We start from the raw sequence: 17625 nt of genomic DNA on the forward strand, positions 1-17625 counted from the left end.
TCACTATGTACAAGTTCCAACAAGTCTACTGCTCTCTCAGGAAATCCTGTGAAAGACGTCTTGGTCATCTTGCCTAGCAAGCAAGCCTCACATGTCTCGTATGATTCAAAATCAAACGAAGTTAGAAGTCCATCAGAATGGAGCTTCTTCATGTGCTTTTCACTTATATGACCCAAACGACAATGCCACAAGTAGGTAGGATTCAAATCATTAGGCCGAGGCCTTTTAGCACTTACATTACAGACAGGTGAACCATCAAGATTTAAAACAAATAATCCATTCACAATGGGTGCAAAAGCCATAAACATATTATTCTTAGAGATCACACAACCATTGTTTTCACTCGCAAATGAATAACCATCCTTCATCAAGCATGAAGGAGACAAAATGTTTCGACTTAAACTAGGAACAAAATAACAATTATTTAACTCCATAATAAATCCTGACGGGAGGTGGAGTTGCATCGTCCCGACGGTCAACGCAGCAACTCTTGCATTATTGCCCACGCGGAAATCAACTTCTCCTCTTTCCACGCTTCTACTTGTTATCATTCCCTGCATCGAATTACAAATATGAGCAACCGATCCGGTATCAAATACCCAAGAATTAATAATTGTATCAGCGAGAAATATGTTGTCTATAACATTAACAACAAGCGTACCTGAGATAGAAGTACTCTTACTTCTGCCATTCTTCAAGGAAGCTAAGTACTGCTTGCAGTTTCTCTTCCAGTGACCAAGTTCGTGACAGTAAAAGCACTCTTTGTCTGGAGCAGGTCCAGGTCCAGCTTTAACCTTGGGCGGTGGGTTTGGCTTGGACGTTCCAGCCTTGCCCTTTTTCTTCTAAGAATTGCCCTTCTTCTTAAAGCTAGGCTTGTTCTGTATAGCCATCACGTGGCTGGTACTAGCGCTTTTCTTGATGTCAGCCTCTGCTGTTTTAAGCATGCCACACAGCTCATTCAGACCCTTCTCCGTCTCATGCATATGGTAGTTCGAGATGAAGTTCCCATAGCTAGGCGAAAGAGACGAAAGAATGAAATCAGTGGCCAACTCTTGGCCTAGTGGGAAGCCCAGCTTCTCCAACCGTTGAGTGTAACCAACCATCTTGATTACGTGTGGTCCTACTGTTGCGCCTTCTGCTAGCTTGCTCTCAACAAAGGCTTTAGACACATTGAACCTTTCAGTCCTGGCTTGTGTTTGGAACATGTCTCTAAGCACCACGATCATATCGTGCGCCTCATGGTTTGTTTCGAACTGCATCTGCAGCTCGGGTTCCATGCAAGCAAGCATAAGGCAGCTTACTTCGAGGTTAGCATCACATGCTTTCTTGTAAGCATTCTTAGCAGCAGCGGGTGCATCATCAGCAGGTTCTTCTGGTAGTGGGTTGTCTAGAACATCTTCCTTTTTCTCAGTCCTGAGAACAATTCTCAGGTTACGGATCCAATCCGAGTAATTTGTTCCATTCAACTTGTCCTTCTCAAGAACCGAACGCAAAGCAAACGGTGTAGTGCTGCTAGGTGCCATTTAATCTACAACAAAGTAATGCAAAATACACTAAGACAAACGTATCCATGATAGAGCAAATCACATTAAACTATTTTAACAGAATCTACTCCCACTAAAATCAATATCCCTCTATTGAAACTTAGTGATTCAGGATCCACAACTAACAAGTCCACTAGTGAGCTTTAGCATCACCGCTAGCAAACAAGGTAGATCGGTAAGCAACTTTTGCTAATTATATCACATATGACTCCTGTTGTTGGGTGACATCTCTATGTCTCGGCACCCAACCTTTATGCCCCAAGGTCCTTAACCGTTAAGATGACCTTGTCAAGCAAACCAACCCTTATGCGTGTAAGTGTCCGACACAAACCCGTCTAGTCAAGGAAAACTAGTGGCACCCTAATTTCATAGACCCACCACTAATTGTACAAGACATGGGACGGTGCAAGTTTTAGTTGGGAGGGCATACTAACTTAAACTTTGTGAAGGATCGTTCTACTTCTAACATCACAACATGCAGAAAGTAAAACATAAACAGAATAGCATTCACACAGTTGTGACACAGTATGGCCCATTTTCATATGGTGATCTCCATCTCCATAGAACCTGTTCACCATGGTGATCTCCATCTCCATGTTCCATGTGCGCCATCCTCCTGGTGATGAGTCCTCCAAGAACTAGAACATGCTATTACGCCTAATAGCTAGTAAAGAAGCTAGTAATGAAGATTACATAGTTGCTTGGATCATCACAGATTGGTACGCAGACCATTAAATACAATAAAGTGACAACACATATGGCTCCTGCCGTGTTGCCGTACGCGCGACACGCAGGTCACAAATGAGTTACACACATGCATCACATACACAAGGGGGCCATACTGATCACAAGATACATACATACATCCTGCAAAACAGAGTTAGGCGCCCTAACGTTCCAAACTTCGGAGGCTCGAAACTCCATCTTCCAAGCCGAATTTGGGAAATCTAATTTCGCCGTAAATGGCGAAGCGGTTGAATTTCATGTGTAACTTTTTCTGTAGATTAATTTTCATATAAAATTCGCCCCGATCCGAGATTGTACCGAAAAGTTACGGCTGATTTACCGAAGCATACGCATACGGCAAAAACCCGACCCCGGCAGTAGATCTCATCTACTATTGCACATCTAATGCGCCTGGCGTATGACCCTGGATTTTGATTCGACCAATCATATTGATCTTCGCTCACTGCAACTGGATTTACATGTATCACTTAACTCCGATGGCGGAAACCGACCGGTAGGAGTATGTCGTTACACTACCATTGCAGCAAAGGCACGAAACCAGGACATAGATCAAACTGAAAACTCACATATCTCCATATGCACACATCCCGAATCCAAAACTAAGCAGCTACGGCTCTGATACCACTGTTAGGATACGAGGTAGGCTACACTAGCGCAAATCAAAATTTCTACCGCGTAAAACCAGGAAGAACTGCCGTATAAGGATCACGGGATTACCACTTGACGCACTACTGGTGCGGAAGATGTAGATATGCGTCGATGCAGTGAAGACGATCACGTAGTCGTACGTAGTCGATCAACGTAGTCGTACGTAGTCGATCACGTCAACGTCCAGCAGCTCCTCAGCAGCTCGTCCACGTGCAGCAAGATCGCCCCCGGTGCCGCGGCTCGTCGTGGCTCGTCGGCGGCTCGTCGGCGGTTCGTCCAAGTGCTGCAAGCGCAACACCTCCAAGGTATCCACACGTGCAGGGAGGAAGCATCGCAAGCCGGACTGCTAGATCTGCGAGTTGCAACAGGTGAGGGCGTGGGAGGCGCGGCAGGTGTGTTTCGCCAAAGAGGTGTCAACACCCCTCTATTTATAGAGGTTCCTAACGGGCCTCTGGGTCCGAGGCCCATTAGTACTTCTAAACCTAATCCAACTCGGATCAGATCCGAATTGGGCTTTCAGCCCCTTAAGTGTGTGACCCTATGGGTTCGGATACGTATAAACATGGCCCGAGTACTCCTACTCGGCCCAAATAGTCGGTAGCGGCCTCTAGCAAGACGTGCCAACTCCTATACGCACACGAAGATCATATCAGACGAACCATCACAACATAATATACATGCTATTCCCTTTGCCTCACGATATTTGGTCTAGCTTCAAGCCGACCGCTCTTTCTCGATCCAGTGATTCGGAATCCCTTTGTAGGTTAACTCTTAACCGTACGTAGCATGGCCATGCATTTTCGGATCCGATCACTCGAGGGGCCCAGAGATATCACTCTCAATCAGAGAGGGGCAAATCCCATCTTGATTGACCATGTCTCATAGCATACTTCTTGACAAACCCGAAAGCTACCTTTATAACTACCCTGTTACGGCGTATCGTTTGATACCCCTAAGTAGGTCGATCCACATCTACAATACATGCGACAACCTCAGGTCTAAGGACAAAGCGTATATGTTGTTTAAAGAGAGAACTACTTCTCGTGTTGGGTCAGTCCTAGCACATGTCTCCACATGTGTCCACATTATTAGTTCAACATCTCCATGTCCATGACTTGTGAAACATAGTCATCAACTAATACATGTGCTAGTCTAATATTCATGTGTGTCCTCACATGAACTCCGACTAGGGACAACTTTAGAATAACCATACAAGTAAAGAGTTTCACATACAATTCATATAATTGCAAATCAATTCAAGTAGCCTTTAATGGATATTCAATGAACACAATATACAAATCATGGATACAAATGGAATATCATCATCTCTATGATTGCCTCTAGGGCATACCTCCAACAGTTCCCAGGATGGACATAGGTCCCCTGGAAGTTTCCCTCAAAGACCTTTTTGAGGTTTTCCCAGTGTAGATGATGTCGGGTGGAAGGAACTCGGGCTAGGCTCGTACGAATTCCACCAGATAATGGGGAGGTGCTGGATGATGAAGAGGTCATCATCAACACCGTTGGCTCAAGAAGCGAGCCGATAGTCTTCAAGCGACACGCTGGGGTTTGTCTCCCCTGTGTACTTGGCGATGTTGGTGGGAGGCTGGAAACACTATGGGAAAGGCGCGTTCTGGATGTTTCGCCTGAAGGCCTGAGGTTCCGATCCGTCTAGGCTAGGACTTCAGGCATTGTCTCGGCCATTCTGGCGGCGGACGCGCCTTGGGTGCGCCTCTTCGCACTCCTCATCGGAGCGGTCGCGCACCGCGTCGGCTGCCTTTGCCGCCATATGGTTGACGTCAGCTTCGTGCTGCGCCAGACGTCGCGCGTGAATGACACTGCGCGCGTCACAGTTTGGCCCAACCCGTTCATGCACAGGCTGGCGCTGCGGCGTCGGTGCCGGCGCATGGGCAGGCTGAGGTGCTGTCGCGGCCCTACGCACGGCACGACATGGCTCTGGGGAGAGTAAACTGAATGATTCGGTTGCTGCACCCCATCATCCTTGTGGGGCAAGAGACCGAGTGCTGCTGACGCGAAATAGAGCTCTTCGCCTGTTGTATGGCAGCGGTTTCCACCAGCGCCCGGAGGTTCCAGTGGATGGCCTGCTCCTTGGGGTTAGTTGGCTCAGGAAGGCTGTGTAGAAGCATTGCAGTGGCAGCGATGTTCTGTCCAGCCCGAGTGAACTGTGGGGGATCATCTTCGCCAGCCATGGTGTTGCTTTAGACCTGACGGGCGTGACCCTGGGCCCCGCTTCCTGGGGTTGCACGCATGAGGCACAGAGTGGTGCGCCGGGCGCGCTAGCGGCGACAGTGGCTGCGCAACTGACAGGCATTGCCGTAGTGCGACGCCATGCGCCTGAGCCTGCACCTGTGCTTCTGCACGATGGTCCGGTAGGGTGTGAGTCTCGGCGGATTCTGCCACCTCGGGGACCCGTTCCGGGGCCTCTGCCATGGTGCACTCCTAGGACGGGGGAGGATCGAGTGCCATCGCATCGCCATCGGTGGAGCCATCACTCTCAAGCGTCTCGTTGCAGAGGAGCTCGAGAAATGAGGCAGGGGCGTAGTCCGCCATCCCCACATACTCGCACGGGGGAAGAGATGGCATCATGACCCTCTGGAGGCCCTGCACGTACGCATCCACTAGGGACGACAGGCCGAAAGGAAAGAATCCTCGCGGCGGGTGTGGCACGGGCAACGAAGGCCTGCCAGAGAGCTAGCTGAAAGTGTTGATGAGCAAATACATCATGGTATCCATGTCGTTGTCCGTGGGGTTGGCGCCTAGCACGGACTTGATGCAGAGCGCAAGGGCTTCCACATTGAGGTTGTTGAGTGGCTCATCGGCGACGATGTGGGCCACCTTTCCCGGGGATGCCGGGGTGTCCACTTCCTCGTGGAGGTGAAATACACCGAGCTGGTCAGCGATGAAGTCCAAGCTTTCGAAGCGGAAGGCCTGGAGCGGTGCGAACACCGGTGGAATCCATGTCCCACCGAGAGCAGGAGCATGGAACTCCAGTGAGCCGAAACGAATTGTATCGCTGATATTCGCCATTCCGGTGATGATGGTGAGATGGGCGATCCGATGACCTAAGTGTACATGTGGAGACGATGACTGTGAGTGGATAATACTTGACGACGTGGACAAGAAAGTGTACATGTGGAGATGACGTAGACGACACATGGTTGAGGTCAATATATGGGCATACAAAAATCCCTTAGGCCCCGTTTGGATCATTGGAATTGAATTCCATCCTAATAATCATAATTTAGACACAAATTAATTAAGCTAATATAATTGTATGTGGAATATAGTTGTATATTATAGTTGGTGATATGGGAGAGATACTTAATGCTGCACTTCTACTATAGAGAAGCGAGTCCAAGAGCGTGCTATAAGAATTGAATTCCATTCTAATAACCATAATCTATAGAATCAATTTCCATCTCCCACCTCATGAATTTAAGATAGGCTTATATCTAAACTTTGGAAAGTTGTGGAATACCACATTCCAACATAAATTAGTCTACTCCATTAAATAGATTCCAATTCCTTCAAAATGAAGGAACCCAAACGGGACCTTAGCTTTCTTTTGCCGTGTTGCAAATGAGCATTCTAGTAGCGTTGGTACATATTCTGCCATTCAAAGGTCTCAAATCGAAACAATCATAACAGCAGCACTGAAGTATCTCAAATTGGCAAGAATTATTCAATCATCACAAAGGAAGTTGAGCCACAATCTCAACTCGGTTCCTATGGCGGCACTGTAGCGGCGGCGAGTGCGTGGAGCACTCGGTTCCTTTGCGGAGGATGAGGGCGATGGAGGAGAGAACTTGCGCACGGGCACCTGCTTGCCTGCTCCAGCGCCGGGGGAGGTCGCGAGCAGCAACAGCTGGCCCATGGCCATCACGGGCGCGGCGGCGGCGGCGGCGAGTGCCCGGAGCACTCTGGATCCTTTCCCTTTTGCGCTTCCTGAATTTGGGCCGCATCGATTCTATGGGCCAACGCAAGAATTGGACGGCTTCCGTGTTTATTTCGGCGTGCCGTCGGATGCCCAACGGACGTCATCGGCCGTAGGTACCGTCCCTCTGCTGTCTATCGTTATATGCTAGAGGATCTGGTTCCAGGACCTCCTAACCCTAGCGGAGCGTTCCCCAACTGCCCACTCGCGGCCGCACCTGCGCCGGGGCGCCGCACAAACACAAAACCCTACATCTCGACATCTCGCAGTCCGGTGGCAGCGACAAGCTAGTCTTGCGGGCGTACGTCGGCGGCTTCACGGTTGACAGCGACTCCGGCCTGCGGGGTGGTCGGGGACGCGTCTGACGACTAGCTAGTGATTCATCGAGGGGAAGTTGCGCGATGTAAGCGTCTGTTTACTCATTTGCTCACTGTTATAGTTGCAATTGTTCACGGATCTGTTCCAGTTGAGTTATACTCTACATCCAACCTGAGTTGGTTATGCTTGGATTGTTGCTTGTACGATGTGTTGGCCTAATTAAAATCACATGTACATGTTGTCTACGAGTAATGTTTATCCATCATACTCCCTCACATCTCAGAACCATCAGAGATTTTTGGTTGCGGTTTATATTTTCTAAAATAACCTTTAAGCTAACAACCATGCATATGTTCTGTTTTTTTTTTCTATAGGGAAATTCAGACATCACAGATTTTGGATGGGGCTTGTTACGATCTGTAGCTTAACTTTAAGCTAACATCCACCTACATACGTTACAGCTTTTTCCTACAGCAAAATTCCGAATTCTCTTCTTTCTAACCATGTATGAATGTGGCCAGTTAAATAACTTTGTTTAGACTTGCCCACTTCATATTGGTTTGGTTGCTTTCTGTTATGTTTAGATTTTTTTTTTTGGTGCTGTGCCCTTTCTGTCAATCTTAGCTGGCTGCTAGGAACTTGCTACCTGTGTTGTCACTTCTTCATTGCCAATTTGCCATACAACACCAAGTTTTGGATAGATTTGAGCCTTTTTACATTTATATGCAACGAATCAGGTCAATCTAGTACTGATTTTGAGCACATGCTTCGCCATTGTGTTATTGTTGATAGTATTATCAATGAACCTAATACCTTAAGGTTGACAAGGTGCTTCATTGTTTTGATTTCCATTTTTTTTTGGGAGGGGGGGGGGTATTATAAGCTTACAGAAGGGTCTTAGTTACTGTACTAAGCATTTGCATTTTTTTTTCTGCTTCAGGACTGCAAAGACCCTGCGGAACAAGGGGGGGACTACTGATTACACAAAAGGTGTGAGCAGGGAGCAGAGAGCCATAAACAGAAGGAACAAACTGGAGTCGTCACTAGTTTCAAGTGGGATTAAGTACCCAAAATCTTGTTCTGACAAGAGAGCCTGGAAGCGCATGAAAAAAGAGATGTTCGAATGTGAGTAGTTGATTTGAATTTGCTGGTTCTCTCTTTTGTGGCCCATATTGCTCTAGCAAAGCACTCACTCAGTTGTGGTGTATCATGTTTATTAATCAGATCAAAAGGCTCGTCAGGCATTTCGTGAATTTGAGGAGAATCAACGTGCTATTGCTGTGCAACGATTCGGTGAACCTTTTCGTGATAGAGAAGTTTCAAACATTGCTTTTGAGGAGAGGTCATTTGGTGAAATAGTCAAACCTGGTCAAATAACTTATCCAATCAGTACTAATTATGTTGTGGATTTGTCTTCCTTGGTCATCTCGCTCGCTTTGTTTGATGGTGATTGTGCTACTATACTTTGCAATTTTCCTAAATTGCATTTAATCACCACTTGACATTTAAATCATGATATTGTCCAGGAGATAAGATGTTATTTGCATGCTCGGGCATACCTTTACCTCACGGAAGAACTAGAGAAAGCCTAACAACATTTGTGACATCAGCACATTTGGTTAGACAATTCAACGAGAATAGAAATAAAGATGATAAGTTGAGGGTTGGTGCTGCTAATCATTGTGTTCCTTGATTTTTCTTTGTATATTCAAGCTAACTGTGAACATTCTGAGCTTGTGCTTGTGTGCTGCTTTTATTTCTGTAGGTTGCAGTGCGCCTTCCTAATAATAGAACTACCGATGGGTTCTTAGGACTATATGATAAAGACATTGCTATCGTCACATGCTATGGCTTCCTAGGAGTCCGTCCTATAGATCTGGATCTTATGGCAACACCTTCACCTGGTGATAGTGTGCAAGCTGCTGGGCGTGCCTTCAACTCTGGCAGTTTGATGGCCATGCGTGGATCTCTGTATGAGAAACGCCACCTTCAAAACCTGGACCACCTCAACACCTGGGGTTCTGATAGTCAAGATATCTCTAAGGTATACTGTCGATTTATTTATTTATAACTTTGTGGCATGATGGAAAACATGGAACACGTAATTGCCTTATGTTATTGCTGGTCTAAAGGATCACCGTGTGCATTGAAGTAAATCTTTTCCAAACCTACCACTTTGCCTTTTGTTCTAGGCTGTACTTGGAGGGCCACTTCTGGGGTGCGATAATAAAATTCTTGGGATAAACTTAGATATTTGTGACCCTGGTGATGCAAATTTGAGATGCACATTCCTATCAATGGACTTACTTTGCAAACGCTTGAAGCATTTTCAGATACTCAAGTATGTCTTCTACACTTACAGTATTTATGGACTATTTCTTCAGTTAACCTGATTCATATTTGTTCCAAACCCTCTCTCCTAATCCACTTCCTGTTTAAGGTAAGCCATTTTTACTAGCAGCATTGGAGACTTAGGAGTTTTCACATGGTAACCTTTGGTTTGAAAATAATTTGGTTCTTCTTACCCCTCTCTACTGAAACCAGTTCCATTGCCAGATCTTATGATGCTAACTTAGTGCCCCTGCTTAATGTTTTGGTCTAAATTAGGAAGAATTAAACAATTCTTTGTGGCAATATGGACAATGCAACTTGTATTTGTGACATGAATATGCTCAATCCTCTCATCTTTTGTTGAATATTTATGCCTGATTCCAAGTCATTATTTCATACCTTTAATTCTTTCACAAGACAAGGTTAGATTCATGTGTTGGTATGATTGGATTTTTTTTCCCTGTGTAGTTCCTGTGTTTTATTTTTGTCATAACAAGTCAACTATGTTTTATTGCAGTCCTAAAAAACTACACTTCCGTGGATATACGTTGCCTAAACATGTATCAAGCGTAGTTCCTTCAGGTGTGAACAATACTGCAAGCCATCTTCTAAAATGTTGCCTATGTATCATTGTGCGCAGAATACTATGTTACCAGTATCACACATATCATCTGAGGACTAATAATGATCTCAATATTGCATCAGGGTTTATGCAAACTATTTGCAGGTTAAAGTCCTGTGGTTATCCCATTCCACCACCTCTTGTGCTCGAATGTAAGTGTTGCTTTTGATATTGCTGTCATCTCCCTTTTGCTTTTTTGTAGTTCACTTCTGATCTTCGTTCTTTAACTAGTCAATGGGCAATTGCTTAATCATTTTGAAGAATGCTTTGGTGAAGTACTTCCTTGGAAAGGGTATCCCTATCATGATACACCCCGTGGCTCTGGGGAGCGTGTCTGGAATCAACTTCCGAAAGAAATTGTGACAGATGTATCCCGTCGTGTTGTCTCACTTGCTTCATTCAATGGTGATTTTTCCAGCTGTGTGCTCCTTACTTTTCTGTGCTAGTATTTTATCTTCACTAACTAATGAGTAAACTTATAATGTGTAGGGTATGTGAGATCTTTTGCGTGCACAGGCTTGCTTATAAAGTGGCATGGAAGCAAAGCTAAGCACACTGTCATCCTGACTTCAGCCAGTTTGGTTAGAGGTCGTTGTAATGAGGATAGCATTGATAATAGCTTGACGGTCGGTGCTCCTTAGTCCTTATCATTACTTTTGGTCTTTTAAGTTTAATGATGGTTTGCTGAGCTTTCTCATTGCAGATTGAGGTGTTTCTCCCACCGAATCAACGTGCTGGTGGGACATTGGAATTTTATAATTTAGACTATAACATTGCTATTGTCAGTCTCAAGAAGAATTTCAGTGCTATTCATCCGGACGACATCTTCATTGAAAGTGCACAAAACTCATCTAAAAAGGTTGTAGCTATAGGGCGTGATGCTAAATTTGGTTTATTAATGGCCGCAAGTGGTGAAGCGAAGCGTGGAAACAGGGGTTGCAAACTTGATTGCAAAGATGTTCAGGTGTCCACTTGTAAAATCAAGAAGGTACTGTCGTCAATCTCTCTTACTGTTCTTTTATATGGTAACCAGTTTAATCATATTGCATCTACTGAACTTATCAGGAATTACAAGTTTTCCAGTAACCTTGGGCCTTTTTCCTTTTTTTAAAAAAAACTAGGCTGGGATTGGAGGCCCGCTTATTAATCTTAATGGGAGTTTTGTTGGCATGAATTTCTACGATGGAAGCGGTGTAACTCCTTTCTTACCAAGGCACAAGATTGTTGAAGTTCTAAGTGGAGTGAATTCTTTACCATCAGAATGGTATTATTTTCATCTCAATGCTAACTGGTAGGCATGGCACTTATTTTATGAACGTTGACTGAAAAAAAATTATGTTTGATGACAGTGGATATAACCATCCTATACCTGTCAATGTTGGTGGTGGGACAAAGAATGGGATACAGAAAAACAGGTATTTCTTTCTGTTTCGCATTGCCACTTGTTTCTGTCTGCTTAGACTGTTGCCAACTTACATTGGGACAAAAACATATTGGATGACAGGTGGCCAGTGCCTGAGCCATATTGGTATCATGGCTCACTTGATGTGAACATTCGTGATCATCTAGGCGGCAAGCATATTGGGCGGCGTCTTCAGTAGACATCACACTGCTGGAGTATCTAATTGACCTTGTTCTGCTCATCTAGCTAGTATCTAACAAACTTTTGGTGCTGTTGCCGTGCTGTTTATATCTTACTAGTATTTGACAGACCTGTCTAGGATATATATGCAAGGTAGACTTGTGTTATTGTTGGGTTATTTATATATGTGACTTCGACTCTTGTAACTTACAAGTTGGTTCAAGGCTCTCATGGACCTTGTTATGCTCATCTAGCTAGTATCCAACAGACCTTTTGGTGCTGTCGCTGTGCTTTTTATCATACCAAGACTGTTGTAACTTACAAGTTGGCTCGAGAGGCGATTACGTCACGAGCACTGTGCCGTTGGTGCTAATCAGCTAGTTCCTGCTATGGCAATCTCGTGTGCTTTCCAAGAAAGTGGCTAGATGCTGGCAGCAAGGTTAGCAATTCTTCGTTCGAATCCTTGTATTCAGGTTGCATACTGAGGCAAAAGGATACCCTAGCGCGTGCACCTCGGCGACTTCCTCGTGGGTGTCACCCCAGTCATCTTGTGGATTTGTTTATGGTTCCTGGGAACTGATAAGCTAGGCTGTGTGAGTGTGTGGATAAGAGGAAGGCGTTGCTAGTCTTATTTTCTTATTTAGTAATGCTACGTGCAAGTCGTCCGACGCCAACAACTTCCTTCAGATGGACGCGTGGCGTAACAAGATCCATATCTTTTTTACTATTGCTGTTTCCGACGCCAACTTCCTTCGGACGGACGCGTGGCGTAACAAGGTCCATATCTTTTTTACTATTGCCGTTTCTTATCGCACACCGGTTCAGTTTGGAGTCCACGCCGCAAGCTCACAACCATTGATTCCGCAAGCACAGCCTCCTCTCCCCTTCCTGCTACTGCTACGATCCCCACTGGTGTGACCACACAAGCTAGCAAGATTAGCGGCGGAGCCTCGGCGGCGGTGGGGTTGTCCTCGCTGCCGAACCCCGCGGTCCTCCTTCCCTGGCCACCGGCCACCCCGACATGCCCTCCCCCACCCCGGCGCCCCCTCCCCCCCGGTGTCCTCCCCGCTAGGAGCCTCCAATGCCCGTAGATCCGGCGACCCTCTCCCCCACACCGGCAAGATCCATGGAGCACGACCAAGATCCACTCGCCGCAGATCCGGCGTTCCCCGCGCCAGGCTCTCTCTCCCCCCCTATGTTGCAATTGTATGTTTCAATTGTTTCAGACGTTCCAGAGGTATGTTGCAGTTGAATCATATGGATGTTGTAAAAGTATATCGGAAGATGTTGCACATGTTGCATATGTTGCAAGTGTTTCAGAGGCATGTTGCAAGAGTTTTGTTCGAAATGTTGCATTTGTTCCCAGAAGTATTGTTGCAAGCGTTTGATCTGGATGTTGCATATGTTCAATAAATATGTTGCAACAATATGTTCTAAAATGTTTCATCTGTTTTAGTCTTTTGTTGCATCAAGTGTTTTCAAGTTGCAAGTTGCAAGTGTTCTATCTGGATGTTGCATATATTTTCACACATGTTGCAACTGTATGTTCCAGATGTTTCATCTGTTTTCATGTTGCAAGGGTTGATTTTTGATGTTTCGATAGTTATTTTTTAATGTTGCGACGGAGCGTCCGATAAAATAAATTTATCGGACGTCCAGGCGCTAGCACGTCCATTTCTTATTATTATTATGAACCAACCAGTTAGAGCTGGGATAGAGTCCGATCCAATTGAAATGTACGATGTAATAATCATTGATATGGTTAGCTTGATTTTTCAAACTCATCGACACGTAATTCTTTCATCCATGAGATGGGGTGAACGTGTCAGTATGCATACGTAATGAGTCCGTATTTTTTTTCGAGGAAACGTGATGAGTCTGTCAAGTGAGAACTCGCCTGCTCGGCTGTGCTACATTGGCTGGCTGATGCTGCAGTTGAAGCAGCCAGCCGCTCGGCAGCGGCAGCCTGCCTAAATATCTCCATCTACGGGTCCGGGTTATACCTGCTTGCGCAGTGCTTCCTAGCACCACACCGATTGGTAAACGTCATCCTTTTCTGAGCCCACACTACGAAATCCACGACTTTTTGTGAATCGAATGTCGAAGGTGGACCAACAGACTTGTTCCCGAGTCCCTCAGAATCCAGCCGGCTATAAGGTTGCCCGTTGCCGGTAGGCATCAGCCAGCCGAACAGGCACTAGGATGTCGTGTAGCAAGGGAAGGGAGCCTAGTTTTTTACTTTTTTTTCTCGCGCGGCATTGTCCTTGTGTGTTTTGTCCCACTGCGAGGAGGTGCTTTCGGTGTGAAGGTGCTGTCCTACAGTTGTGTAGTGAGGACACGACTTGTCCTAATGCCCTATGATAGGCTAGTCATGTGCTCCGTACTACGCAACCTATTCGCAGTGGGACAGTCATGTAGGCTAGTCATGTCCAGAGGGCAGAGGCGCTGTCAAGGAGCCATTGGTGAAACATGGAAAGAGCAGCGCTCGGAGCTTCCTGTGGAGCATATCATCAATGGACACATTTTGCTAGTTTTTAACAGGGAGCATCCAAATGCAGCACAATGTGCATATTTTGTGCAAGGTTAAGTTGTAAAAGTAGTTTTAATATATTTTTAGCTAGTAATATTAAAGGAAACATATTGGTTTGTTGGACAATTTAAAATGACTAAAAAATTTTGTGACTCTTAAAACACTCTTGTCGGTGTGAAATCTGACGTTTGATCGGATATGGTCTAGCACTCAATGACATAGGATCTATACTGGTTCGGGCAACGTGCCCTACGTCCAGTTAGGGGTCGGTCGTTGACTTTATTCCTGAGCCCAGGTGCTTAAAGTTTGCAGTGGGGATACAAACGAGAGGAGGAAGAAGGGGGGTGTCTGAGCCCCGATGTGTAGGAGCCTAGGCGTGAGCTAAGTGTTGGGAGTGTAGTGCGTTACAAGAGTGTGTCCGTGCGTGTCTGGCGTGTATCGTCGTTTGTCTCTCTCAGAATGAAGGGGGGTCGCGCCCTTTTATAGCACAAGGGGGCGGCCCTTACAGGTCGGAAGGAGAAAAAGAAAGAGGAGGGGGGGGGTGTACGGGTGCTACCTAGTCTTGTCGAATCCCATGCCGGTGGATATGGTATGACCTCCGTCCTCGGTCCCTGTTCTCCTCGTCAGGTCATCATGTTGCTACGTCAGGCCATCACGCCGTAGCGGGTAGGTTTACGACGCCACTGTGCGGATGTGCGCAGGTGTGGCGTGGTATGGTTCGACGTACGGCCAGCTGACCTGGGTGTTGCATCGTTATTTGTCCTACCTGCTCCCAGGGCCCACGCTGGGTGGCTACCCCTGGTTGGGGGTCAACACTGGTAGCTTTGCGGGAACCTGGTCGGGAACGCAGGTCGGGAGCATCTGGCTGAGGAGAGCTAGCCGGGAGACTCTGGTCGGAGTCGGACCGTGGTCCCACCCTTGGCGGGCTTCGTCTGGTCGGCCTGCTAACCGAGCCCTCTGGTCGTGGGAGCTGGTCGGTGGCCGGGCCATGGCCCCAGCTTAACTATTTGCAGTCAGACCGGCCCAGATATCCGCTGTCGCTAATTTTATTCCTGAGCCTAGGTGCTCAAAGTTTGCAGTGGGGATACAAACGAGAGGAGGAAGAAGGGGGGTGTCTGAGCCCTGGTGTGTAGGAGCCCAGGCGTGAGCTAAGTGTTAGGAGTGTAGTGTGTTACAAGAGTGTGTGCGTGCATGTCTCGCGTCTATCGTCGTTCATCTCTCTCAGAATGAAGGGGGTCCTGCCCTTTTATAGCACAAGGGGGTGACCCTTACAAGTCAGAAGGAGAAAAAGAAAGAGCGGGTGTACGGGCACTGCCTAGTCTTGTCGAATCCCATGCCGGGGGATATGGTATGGCCTCCATCCTCGGTCCCTATTCTCCTCGTCAGGTCATCATGTTGCTACGTCAGGCCATCACACCATAGTGTCAGGCCATCACGCCGTAGCGGGTAGGTTTACGACGCCACTGTGCGGACGTGCATAGGCGTGGCATGGTATGGTTCAACGTACGACTGGCTAACCTGGGTGTTGCATCGTTATCCGTCCCACCTGCTCCTAGGGCTGACACTGGGTGGCTACCTCTGGTCGGGGGTCAACACTAGCAGCTTGGTTGGAACCTGGTCGGGAACGCAGGTCAGGAGCATCCGGCCGAGGAGAGCTGGCCGGAAGACTCTGGTCAGAGTCGGACTGTGGTCCCACCCTTTGCGGGCTTCGTCTGGTCGGCTTGCTAACTGAGCCCTCTGGTCGGGGGAGCTGGTCGGTGGCTGGGCCGTGGCCTCGGCCCAACTGTGTGCATTCGGACCAGCCTAGATATCCACTGCTGCTACGCCCTTTGTTGGGCTAAGTCTTACGGGAAGCGGTCCTGTTGGGGACCCCGAGTTTATGGACCCGTCAACTCTAAAAAGGTGGGGATGTTACTCATGACCAATGTTGGTCGCCCTTGGATGTTGAGTGATGGACTACATTGTGTTGTATTGACGTTGCTCTAGGCTTGTGATGTGCAGTTGTAGGATGCGACGTGGCGGTTGACGGCGTGCGGTGAAGGTCAGGCGAAAGGTTCATGCCGATGGACTAAGGGCAATGAAGGGTGAACATGAGTAGGCTTGGACCGAGAGACTCGAGGAGTCTGGGCGGAGTCATGGGCGATCCACATGGTGCACGGAAGAGCATGAGAACATGACGAGATGAAAACAGTGTCAGTCGAGTCAAGTGGGACGGCCGTCAGAGGCTTGACAGAGCTCGGACACGCGTCGACATCGAGGAGGTCGCATGGCAGCCAAGTAGAGATGGATGGTTGTTGACGTCAGTTTTTGACACGTGTCAGGGTTGGGGTCAAAAGGGGAAGAAAGTGGCTGATGTGATTAAACAAGAAGCTATGGCTAGAGAAATCGGCCAGTAAAGCTACAGTGGTTCGGCCGATTAGCCGATGAGATCGATGGGGTCTGGCCGATGGGAAGCCAGAACAGCTCGGCCGACGCGTTGAGATGGGCTTGAATGGGCCAAGGTGGTAACAAGATGAAGATGAGGTTGGCCCATAGAGGATTGGATGATGTTCGACTCCGACGCGAGTTGTATCCGTATGTAAATATTTGTTGCTTTGAATAAGAAAAGAATATTGAGTCGTAGTTGGTTAGGAAACGAGTTATAATAGGGTATAAATAGGTGCCCCGTGAGGCTGGCAAAAAATATGAACAAACATCAATACAAATCTACTTTTTCACGCAACTTTACTTTCAAGTCGGTGACTTTGCCAAACCCTTTTCTTTTCACAAGTTCGTGCGAGTTGGCAGGGCTGCATCAACGTGATCTCCAGCTAATTTGTAAGTTCCACGTTTTGAGTAACATCTAAGCTTTAATTTTGGGCACATCACTATTTTTTCGTTTAGATTTATTCACCAGTTATCGATATTTGCTAGAATTATAGGTTTCGCCTGTTATTTTAGTTTTTATCACTAGTTATCTAGCTTAAGGCACGAACTATCGACTATATCAATACATTACTCATCATTTTATAGCCGATTAGATCTGTTTCAGGTGTTGTCTTTGTAGCATTGTTTAGCTTACTCTAGCAGTCCCTTTTTCATTCGCTACGTGATTATCGGCTGTTTCATAGCCGGTCATCCTTACACTACATCGGCCAACCCGCTGATACATCTTTTTGGAGTAGATTGAAACTTCAGCCAATCAAATCTCTGAAATTTGACATCTGTTCTTCCTTGTCAATAAACAGGTCAAATTGACTGGCATGTGGCGTGAACCGCACTAGGGTGATAACCCAAACAGTGAGTTAAGCAGATTCTCCCGGGTCGTGTGCTCGACGCAAGAGTCGGGTCCACTGTCCGATTTTTTGC

The 17625-nt window shown here is 46.8% G+C and overlaps 1 protein-coding gene across 1 annotated transcript; it reads left to right on the forward strand.

The window, feature by feature from the left end:
* The first annotated feature begins 7060 nt into the window (after nucleotides 1-7060).
* Nucleotides 7061-11996, forward strand: LOC117861021 (uncharacterized). Its single transcript, XM_034744475.2, has 14 exons — nucleotides 7061-7297; nucleotides 8153-8337; nucleotides 8437-8658; nucleotides 8739-8875; nucleotides 8978-9256; nucleotides 9405-9553; nucleotides 10061-10125; nucleotides 10249-10317; nucleotides 10397-10570; nucleotides 10655-10791; nucleotides 10869-11153; nucleotides 11287-11429; nucleotides 11515-11580; nucleotides 11670-11996. Coding segments are annotated over exons 1-14 (2010 nt in total). The 5' UTR covers nucleotides 7061-7295; the 3' UTR covers nucleotides 11767-11996.
* Nucleotides 11997-17625: the final 5629 nt, after the last annotated feature.

The sequence above is a fragment of the Setaria viridis genome, chromosome 6 (genome assembly GCF_005286985.2).
Source record: "Setaria viridis chromosome 6, Setaria_viridis_v4.0, whole genome shotgun sequence".
Lineage (NCBI taxonomy): Eukaryota > Viridiplantae > Streptophyta > Magnoliopsida > Poales > Poaceae > Setaria > Setaria viridis.